This window comes from Lactuca serriola, chromosome 2 (genome assembly GCF_051521515.1).
Source record: "Lactuca serriola cultivar US96UC23 chromosome 2, Lser_US96UC23_V15, whole genome shotgun sequence".
Taxonomy (NCBI): Eukaryota; Viridiplantae; Streptophyta; class Magnoliopsida; order Asterales; family Asteraceae; genus Lactuca; species Lactuca serriola.
In genome coordinates, this window is record NC_136409.1 from 111,722,616 (window position 1) to 111,733,862 (window position 11,247).

General features: G+C 35.2%; 2 protein-coding genes across 2 annotated transcripts; one reads left to right on the forward strand and one right to left on the reverse strand.

The window, feature by feature from the left end:
- Positions 1-2,754: 2,754 nt before the first annotated feature.
- On the reverse strand, positions 2,755-4,123 carry LOC145086627 (chalcone synthase 2-like). The gene is made up of 2 exons (XM_079024445.1): positions 3,921-4,123; positions 2,755-3,836 (listed from the first exon to the last, which is right to left on the reverse strand). The coding sequence occupies exons 1-2, from the start codon at positions 4,096-4,098 to the stop codon at positions 2,845-2,847; spliced, it is 1,170 nt and encodes a 389-aa protein (XP_078880571.1). The 5' UTR covers positions 4,099-4,123; the 3' UTR covers positions 2,755-2,844.
- A 678-nt stretch (positions 4,124-4,801) lies between these two features.
- Positions 4,802-6,568, forward strand: LOC145090397 (feruloyl CoA ortho-hydroxylase F6H1-3-like). The gene is made up of 2 exons (XM_079028630.1): positions 4,802-5,292; positions 5,855-6,568. The coding sequence occupies exons 1-2, from the start codon at positions 4,802-4,804 to the stop codon at positions 6,426-6,428; spliced, it is 1,065 nt and encodes a 354-aa protein (XP_078884756.1). The 3' UTR covers positions 6,429-6,568.
- The last annotated feature ends 4,679 nt before the right edge of the window (positions 6,569-11,247 follow it).

An 11,247-nucleotide genomic window follows, 5' to 3' on the forward strand; every position in this document is an offset into this window, starting at 1 on the left:
GCCTAAAGCCAAAAGTCCAATAGCGCAACAAGGCCCAAACGTTAAAAGGCCCAAAAAGACATACTGGGGAGTACGCCCTACGTACAAGAATGGTATGCCATGTGTACTCACCCTCGAAGGACAAGGTAAAAATAGATTAAACACGCTACTCTCATTACGCTGAGAGTACACCTGTATGCCCAACGTACTCTTTAGAAGGCCAAAACCCCCCAAAGCTCTTAATGGTTAAGACAAAGACTTCCAAACTCATATATGACCCTAAGGAGATGTCTTAACATGTAAAGTAGGCGACTTTACTCCTTTGCATGGCTTAATGGAACCAACACCTCAAAAAAATCTATAATAATCACCCAAACTGATGCATGGTCCAAAATAACTCATCAAGATGACATTTTTATGAACAGGGGACCCTCCAAATGCCAAAATCCAACATTCTAAGATCTTGGAGTAGCTCATACTGACAAGGATGACTCGAAGGACTAAAATAAACCCAAAGTAGTCCTTAAACTATATCTAACACCTAGAATCATCAAGTTAGAAGTTTTATACCTCCAAAAGATAGATCAAGATGCACAAAGGTTGGATCCAAAAGCTCCAAGCAATCCCACACTTTTCCAAGAAGCTCCTTCTTCTTCAATGATCATCAAAATGCATGAAAACACTCCACAAGCTCAAGAACCACACTAATGGAGGCTAGAGTTTTGTTTATAGGGTTTAAAGGGAAGGAGACTGAAGATAATAGGGGTCGGTGTTAAGTGAAGGATCTTAAATAGGGTCCAAGACCCTTAATTCGGGTTTGGGTCTAACTGGAGTACGCAAGCCGTAACTCTGGTATACCCAGCGTACTCTAACGAACACCTATAACTTCCTTGCATATTGCGCCCAACGTACCTCCCAAGTACGGCGTACGTACTACGCTGACCCTTAATCCTTCAAACTTCTGAATGCCATATCTTCTTCGTTCTAGGTCCGATTTTGATGATCCTTATATCCATGGATAGGTAACGAGAAGCTCTAAACTTCTATCAACTCATCATTTCCTTAAAACTTTCCGAACTAAAATTCCATATTCATAAAAACCTGAACTGCTACTTTATGGTTACACCCTTGGGCTCTAAATCATAAAATCGGACTCCCGAATCATCTAACTTAGCTTACCCACACCCAATGGGTCTAAATCCCTCTTTCCCAATGGCCGTAAGCCTCATGATAACCGATCTTCAGGTCATAGCCCTGAATTAGGAAATTATTTAGAATAGGGTGTTACACCGAGCACGAGGCTCGTCGTGGTCGACATGGCCACGCACAACGGCCATGCACACTATCCCGATCCTCCGTGGTTGCTCATTGCCGTGGAGGATTCTGGTCACCACCACATTTGACCACGACTCTTCCTCTTTGCCTTATTTTTCTTTCTCTGTCTTCTTTCTCGCTATGATCAGGATCTTCTCTTGTGCACATCACCCCGGTTGCAAGGGGATGAGTTGTGGTGGTAAGGTGGAGGTGGAAGAAGGTTGTGGTGGTGAAGACCATTACGGGTGGCCCAGACGATTCAAAGTTAAAATAACTACAAGAACACACTTTCTTTTTCGTCTTTTTAAAAAGACATTGTATTGTTTGATTATTCAGCCTTTAGCATTTTGTTCAATATCGGTACTAAAAGAACGATTCATAATTTCAAAGTTTCCAAAGTTTCCTTTTCCATCCCAATTTCGTGTACGAAAATATAATGTTTAGCCTTCTCATGAGGAAGGAATGTTGGGTTTTCTTTGATTGAATTTGGAAATGTGTTGGATGGATTTAAATTTACATTATCATTGGAAAATTCTTTGTAGTATTTTCCTGATTAGTGACCATTTTTTTTGGTCTCTAACAATAAGTATTTAGTGACCACTTTTTTGGTCACTATAACCATTAATAGGTTAATACTAATCAATGATATTTTTATGGTCACTAAAATTGCTCACTAATTGGATACATAGTGACCACTTTCATTGGCTAGTGACATCGTTTAGTGACAAAACGGATTGTCACAGATTAGTGACCAATGTAGTTGCGTTGCTATTTAGTGGCCACTTATATATTTGGTCACTATGTCATTTAAGTGACCTATAGTGACAAAAAGGGACGACAAATATTTGGTCAGTAAATTATTAGTAACGACTCTTTCTATTGTTAGTGACCATTTTGCTTTGACACTAATTGGCATTTTTTTTTGTAGTGAATGTTACATTAAATTGTTAAAATGGAGGAAAACGCATAGTCAATAGGGTTAGGTTGAGTTCTTGCCAAAAAAAGAACTTCTTGCAAACAAGGACCACTGATCTTGAAGGTTTCTGCTGCTTTTATTTGTTGCAGTTTCGCTTCCCATTTTGCCTCCCGCTTTGGTAGATGTGTTTGCGACGATGGCCTCTATTTATAGGCTGCAACATTGGTGTCCTCTACTTTGATAAGGATAGCAACAAGAATCATGTTTTATTATTTTACAAAGTCTAAAAAAGAAAAATTAAATATCCTTGTAAGATTTTATTCCTATACATCCTCCTACCATATCAAATAACAACGAATAAATTAAATTAATTAGTATTAATTTCATTAAATGTATTATTAAATGTGACACATGTCAACATTTGATATGATAGAAGGATTGATAGAAATAAAATGTAGAAGGATATTTAAAATCTGTCTAAAAAAACCATCTGGTGGTTACACAGTAACACAAAATATCACAAATGTTATTTAATGGCATCATAATTATAAAAAAAGGTATAGTTCCAGTTATGTAACACAATGTCCAGAATTTTAACAATACAAGCATAAAGAAAACATGCGGTAACATACTAATTATATGGAAACACTATGGAGGACAACTGTATCAACAGTCACACCAGGTCCGAACCCCATCAACACACCCCACTCTAGACCTTCTCCCGTGGTGACAGCACCCTGTGTAACCGAAGAGTGTCGCATTTCGTTTAGGATAAAAAGGACACAAGGACTTGACAAGTTTCCATATTCAGCGAGCACATGTCGTGAGACCCGAAGTTTCTCGGGCCTAAGGCGTAAATTTTCCTCAACGTGGTCCAGGATCGCACGTCCTCCTGGATGTGCGATCCAGAACAGCGAGTTCCAGTCGCTGATACCCAACGGTTGAAAGGCCTCAAGTAGGCTCTTTTCAACGTGTTTCCCGATTAGTTCGGGAACGTCTCTGCGAAGACGAGTTATAAACCCGGCCTGACGAATGTGCCCTTTAATGGCACCGTCGCTATCCGGGACAATAGTTTGGGAAGCAGAAACTATTTCAAATAGTTTCTTGTCCACGTCAGGTATTGGGTCAGAACCAACTATGACCGCAGCTGCTCCATCACCAAACAAAACCTGGCTTACAAGGTTATCAACATGGGCCTCATCTGGACCTCGGAAATTTGGTGTAGTGATCTCTGAGCAAACAACCAATACACGCGCTCCCTTATTGTTTTCGGCTAAATCCTTTGCCAAACGAAGGACAGAGGCACCAGCGAAACACCCTTGTTGGTACAACATGACACGTTTAACAGAAGGACTTAGGCCGAGGAGCTTTGTGAGCTGATAATCAGCTCCTGGCATGTCAACACCGTAGACAGAGCTAAACACCACGTGGGTGATCATGGACTTGGGTTGGCCCCATTCGTTAATTGCCTGAGTTGCAGCTTCTGCACCAAGTTTTGGAATTTCCGCAATTGCAATATCTTGTCTTTCGTCTAAAGATGGTGCCATGTGAGCACAAAGGTTTGGTTTCTCTTTTAAGATCTCCTCGGTCAAGTGTATGTAACGTTTTTTGATTTTTGAATTATCACCTGAAGCAATATTATAATAAAAAAATATCAATTTAACAAGATTATGAAATACAAAAAGTACATTTATTATAATATATAGCTTACACATCCGTTTAAATTTTTCTTTAAGTTCTGTCTTATGTTCGCAGTTTGTTACACGAAAATAAAAATCTGCATATGTGCTTTGAGGCACACAATTAGGTGGTGTAGCTGTCCCGATGGCCATAATTGTCGCTGGGCCTTTGGCTCGTTGCGCCTCTCGGAACTCCACTGTGCTAACCATTTTAGGGGAAGCTAGAAACCGTAGCTATGAGTGATGGTTCAATTTATAGAACGGATAAGGGTTAGGTCAGTATAATGTTGGAAAGGTATCAAATATATAATTTTTTTTTTTTTTTTTGATAAATGTGTATTACATCTATTTTAAGTTTAATAAAAAAACTATTTTTTTTTTTGATAAATGTGTATTACATCTATTTTACGTTTAATAAAAAAACCATCCATAAAAATATAAATGTTATGTTTATATGAAATAATACGTCTCAGCAAATGAAGAAAATAAATCATAGTGAAGCCACATCAATATATTAATTTTAAATTGCTTAATAATTATAATTATTTATATGAAAAAGATATATAATTGATTAAAAAATATACTACATACATACATACATACATTCATACATACATATATTCAGTAGCATTATTTCATGCTATAAATATAACCTGCTCTCATGTGAATTATTCATCAAACTTGCTAATATTTTTGTACAACAAACTAGCTTAAAGGTCTGTAAGGTAACTTCAGATCTCAGATCACAATAATGGAAGACTTTTCATTTGGATCTTTGTATTTCTTATTGAAGTTATGTAAAAATAATGAATCATGAATCTATGATGTGATGAAAAGTGTTTTTTATTTATTTATTTATTTTTAAACTATGTCATAACTGCTATCTCATTATAATTAAAGCAGGTTTGCTTGAATGGCACTATCGTCTACCCTCCCTGATCTCAAAAAGTTTGTGGTTGATGAAGGCCATGGTGTGAAGGGTGTATCAGAACTCAACCTCAAAATTTTACCCGAGTTGTTCATTCAACCGGTTGAAAGACGGCTCGATATGAGCAAAGTTCTGCAAGATGAATTGATACAAGTAATTGACATATCGGATTCTGAAGACCCTCAGGTAATAAAGTCGGTATGCGACGCAGCCGAGAAATTGGGATTTTTTCAAATTGTTAACCATGGTGTGCCTCTAAGCATAATTGAGAGTGTTAAAGAGGCAACAGATAAGTTTTTCGGGTTGTCAAGCGAAGAGAAAAAGAAATACTTGTCCCGGAATACTCCTTCAAAAAATGTTAGATACCTTACAAGTTTCAGTCCGGAAGTGGACAAAGCCTATGAGTGGAAAGATCAACTAAGTTGTTTCTATGTTTCGGATGAAGAAACCTTGAAATTCTGGCCATCTGTTTGCAAGTAAGTCATAGACATGCGTAAGTCTTAACAGTTTTCTCAATTTATTAAGGGAAAATGACTTACAAGCCAACGAAGTTTTCAAAACGTTCAAAAAACGTCAATTATGTTTTGTCTATTAAAAAAACCCAAAAAACTTAACCTTTCGTTTAAAAAGGCACAATGAAGTTTTCAAACCGTTCAAAAAACCACAATCATGTTTTGTCTGTTCAAAAGATTAATTTCGTTGGATTTTTTTGAACACACAAAACATAATTGGGGGTTTTTGAACGGTTTGAAAACTTCGTTGGTCTTACAAATCATTTTTCCGATATGGTAATAAGTCATATCATCTGTTTCTCTTCTTTGACATCCATAGAATTAAACAAAAGTATAACTTAATTGATATTTTTAGACAAAATGTTAAGTTCATTGGGTTTTTTGAACAAACAAAACATGATTGATGTTTTTTGAACGACCTGGAAACTTTGTTGGACTTATAAGTCATTTTCCCATTTATTAAACAGGAAACTCATTATTTTCCTTTTTTGAAATGTCCCTAAGACTAATCTTTTTACTTCTATAGGCATGAAGCTCTTGAATACTTGAAGACATGTGATTCAGTAATCAAGACGCTAATAAAAATCCTAATCACAGGATTGGGCATACCAAACCTCAACGACACGTATGAATCATTATTTATGGGTTCAAAACGAATAAACCTAAACTATTATCCTGTATGTCCCAACCCAGAGCTCTCAATTGGCGTTGGTGGTCATTCAGATGCTTCAACGTTAACTGTGCTTCTTCAAGACCAGATAGGAGGACTTTATGTTCGGAAACAAGATAGTGACTGGTGGATCCATGTCCCTCCTGTTAAGGAATCATTGACAATTAACATTGGTGATGCTTTCCAAATCATGAGCAATGGTCGATACAAGAGTGTAGAACATATAGTGGTTGCTAACGCGCATGAGAACCGGATTTCGGTGCCTGTCTTTGTGAACCCAAGGCCGAGTGATGTAATCGGCCCTTTGCCAGAAGTGATGAATAGTGGGGAAAAGGCTTTGTATAAGCAAGTTCTATACTCGGATTATGTGAAGCATTTTCTCAGGAAATCAACTGATGGGAAGGGCACTGTTGATTTTGCTATGATTTGATTATGTTTCTTGAAATAATAATGTATCCGAGTCCAAGTGTTTTGGAAGCATCACAAGGATCTTGAAACGACATATGGGAAACCAATTTCTATCTATTTAGATTAATAAATTTTTACAAGGATGGTGAGTTCTTGTAAAGGATAAAGAACCGTAATATTTGCAAATTTCAATTTCAGTATTTTATTAGATTCACTATCAATTATCATAACATATTTTTCTGCCGTTCAAAATAAATTATCATTACATATTTATCACCCCAAACCCCTTTAAACTTGTAAAACCCCATTGACTCGATATTCTATTTTATTATGTTTAGGATTTGGATGCATTAGTCGATATTAAGCAATAAAAGCCAAATTAAATTTTTAAATAAATGACTTTATAACCCCTTTAACCTACTGTCTCGGATATTAATGCACTAGTTGATATTGAACGCACTCTACATCAAACGCTTTCCTTTCAAATACTAACGGATGCTCTAGCCCCCATACTTCTAATTGACTTGTAATAAATTCTAGCCTAATAATAATCTTCTCATATTACCAAAAAGCCTTTGGTATTGAGGGGTTTATGAGGTTGTGGGTTCAAGGCCCACTTGAAACATTGGTAGAACTATGAGTAAATTAGATTTGACATTTTAAAAAATAGAAATAAAAGTAATTTTCATATTATCTTAACATTATATGTTAACGATTCTAGAATAAATTCAAATACTATGGATGTGTTGGACAACAAACTTTTAGCTTAACAAAAATGTAAATATATTGCTCTAATGAGTAAAAATAAAAGCACAGACACACACATTGCTTATGGATTTTTTTTTTTATATATTCACATAACAAAGTTGCTTTCATTGACTACTTAATTCATTCGGAAAGATCAATGACATTTCATCAACCATCACAACCTTATATTATGTAACAGTTAATGATTTATGTCTAAGGGGCAGAGCCCCTGGCGGTGGTAAAATTGATAAATCTTATCAACTAGGTGTAAAACTCGTGTAATACACGGGTTAATTAAAAAAAAATTAAATATTAAAACGAAAACAATAAATATTTTTTAAAATAAAATTTTGAAATAAGGAATGAAAAATATATTAATTACAATTTATTATTACATTTATTAAATTTAATACTTTACATATATCCACATAAGTATTATATGACTTTAATTTTAAAAATTAGAAAAATCTTAAAATTGACATGTGGATTTTATTTTATTTTAAAAATATCACAAAATGACAAGTGTCAAAACTTATGAGAGATTGACATATGACAAAATTGATTTTCATTTATTATAGTAGACTTAGGTAACCATTGATTATGCCATTAATTTCGTGATTCTCCTAACTAATATAAAATACGTAAACCCTAATTTGTCCGGTATAAATAAAACTCCTTAATTGAGTAGTTATACCCTTCTTAGCTCTTTTTCTTCTACACGAACTTAAAACCTTATGGCAATTTATCTTGTGTTTCTATGTGTAAATACACCAGTGTCATTTTGAATTATCTTAGATTAAATTTCCTGTAACCCGGACATACGGTGGAAATATCAGTTTAGAAAGTGAACTTACACGATCCTAGAGTAATTGAGTTATACACCATCACCCTACTCAAATATCCTCCTACATGTTACTCGATAATGGAGATGAATATATCTTTCTACTTGGCTAAATGTGTGGAAATTTTTGTTTCAAGTTTGTCCTTAACTCTTGCCCTCACATCACTATCTAATTAGAGTCCCATTAGTCAAGGTTTTTAATAGCATGCTAACAATTACCTGGCTTCTAATCAACCACATGATTTCTTTTAAGTTTTCTATCATATCGTTTTTATCTGTGTAGAGGTTTACTTTTGTGTTTTCATCATCAACATAAATGTAAGAAGTAACATCTCACTTCCGTCTATTTTTACATTATAACATTTAGTAGAAAAATAGTTACTCACAATTGTGAAAGAATTACCCAAATTTTCTTATTAGGACATTGACTTTGACAAATCCATCTGATTATAACACTCTAGTCTAATTCTTTTCCTTTATTTTAACATTGTACTTTCAGTTTTGCTTGTTAAGACATTGTAGTTTCAAATATCCAATGAATTGTAATGTTCTACTTTTTCTTTTTAAGTAGCCCAACTAGCCTTTGTTGGTCGTGCTAAGCATGGGCCTCAAGAATTACTTGCTACGTATAAAGGTTTTTGGTGGTTTGACTCATTATATAACACATAATACATAAATATAATCAAATGAAGTAATCAAAGTGCATTAACTTTACTTCAAAAGATTTACCATCTTGAGTTTGTGAAAGGAATATTGAATTATCAACAGGGCAAAAGATTTGCCACTTGGGGTTTGTGCAAGGAATATTGAATTTTCAATAGGTTAAATCTAAAGTGGAATTACTTAGGAACACTAATATCTTACTAATGTTTCGTTAACGTGAAACTAATATATAAGCATTGTTGAAAATTAGCAACGGAGTGTAATTCCGTTTCTAATATTTCATTAAATGGTTACAAATTTCACTAAATTGGGCCCTATGCGGTCACATAATTGACATGTCGTGACATGTGGCCAGAGCAGGCCCTAATTTTTGTGTGCATTTGTTGAATGTGCATCTTAATCGTTGTTCATCCCTATTAACTCAACTGATATATGAGCTATGGCAAAAGCCTGAAATATTCGGATAGATAAATTTGAAGTACACAATAAAAGAAGAAAAAATGTATTGTTGGTTTTGAGCACTATAAAACTCCTATGGTGCACACGCAACCCTAAATGCTTTGGATCTAAGGTTTCTCTAATTATATATGCAATTTCACTTTTCCAAAGCACACACCCTAACTAGCATACAATTGAAGATATACAACATAAAACCAAATTAGTTGAATACCTCTTAGTGTAGCTTGTAGTTCTTGGCCTTCAAAAGCTTTAGCACCTCAAATGTGATGCATCTAATGGGTCACAAACACCAAATGCAAAGGAGACTTATGAGAAGTGGCTAGGTAGCTCAAAATCGGCTATGACTCTTCTTAGAATGCATGGGGGTCGATTTTGGTGACTACGGGATTGATTTTATAGTGTGGCAAAGCCTAGGGTTTCATCCATTCTAACCCTAATTCACATGACCCTTTAAATTTCATAGGTTGCAAAGGTTAAACTTTTATGGACTATCATATAGGTTTAGCCCACCCTAATCAACCTTGGATCATAAGCCCAACTATAAGTATTACTGATTCACTTAACCAGTCCCCGTATATTTAATCAGTCTCTTTTGATCACTAAATTAATTCCAAATTAATTCTTGATCAATACTAATTAAATAATATTATTTTTCAATTAATATATTATACTTATAATATATTAATAAATCACAAATAACCTCTTCTTAAAAAGTTCATCCTATCAAATTGCTCTGGTGAACGTAATCCAAAAGAACCATGCTACTATCGAGTCAAGTACATACCAATTATAGTTATGGGCTTAGACACCTAATCCAACAGTCTCGCACTTGGATAAGTCTAATAACTATAATTGCCAGTGTAACTTCAAAATCCGATTAGCAATCGTAGCTCTCAAAAGTCGATGTATTAGGTCTGACCTAGTCAATGAAGCGTCCTTTAGATAAGGGATCATATAATCCTCTGTTGTTCAAGATATCATGCGGACAAATACATGGAACATAGTCATACTTATTGTCCTGCAGTTTGTTTCCTGATTTCCGATTTGTTTGACATATAACTTAATTGAACACATCAATTAAGTCCTGACCGGGCGCAACACATAAGCCAAAACAAAATCATCGAGGGGCCCAAGATATCGCTTTTAATCCTCTTAGGATAAAAGCAACAGATAAACTTCGACTTATATGCTTTTACTAACTACTCGTTACATCATGCACAACAATATGTTTTATAACATCAAGTAACAGATGCGTTTTCATCTCATCAATGCATAACCAACTCGTAGTCAACAACTTATATATCTTGGTATGAAGACTATATGATATTATCGTCTCATAACCAACTTATGAATGTTGTAGTATACTTTTGCTATGTCTAACACCTTAGACAACAAGACAATTCATGATAGTCTAGCCTCGTGACCTACTCCCAAGGTATGATCAAAAGTGTGGATAGTTGGAATAATCTTATTATTTTGGAAGTCAAAACATGCAAAAGCGAAACAATAGTAAATAATTGACACAAGATAGTAACTTTACTTATAAAGAAAACTCCTTTTATTCAATAATCAAATGTCAATTACAATTTAGCTATTACAAGTTTCTAAATATTTATCTAATCACTAAAACTAATATCGTCCTTCAGCCCGATACTCTTAGCATATTGTAAGTGTTTTACCCTACTCAGTCCCTTCGTAAGGGGATCTGTTGGGTTATCCTTTGACAATACCCTTTTTACAACGAGGAGTCATTCTTCTACTCGATGTCTTATGAAGTAGTATTTTCTGTCGATATGCCTGGATTTTCCATGATCTATGGGTTCCTTGGTCAAGGCAACCACTCCTTCATTATCGCAAAAAATCTCCACAGGCTCCTTTATGGAAGGTACAACTCCAAGGTATCCGATGAAGTTTTTCAACCATATCGCCTCCTTCGATGCTTCGCTCGCTGCTATGTATTCTTATTCGCATGTGGAATCAGCTACAGTCTCCTGCTTGGAACTTTTCCATGTTACTGCTCCTCCATTTAGGGTAAACACCCAGCCCGACTGAGAGTGCAAATTATCTCTGTTGTTCTGAAAACCGACGTCACAATAACCTGTCACTCTCAAGTGATTACTCCCACCGACGG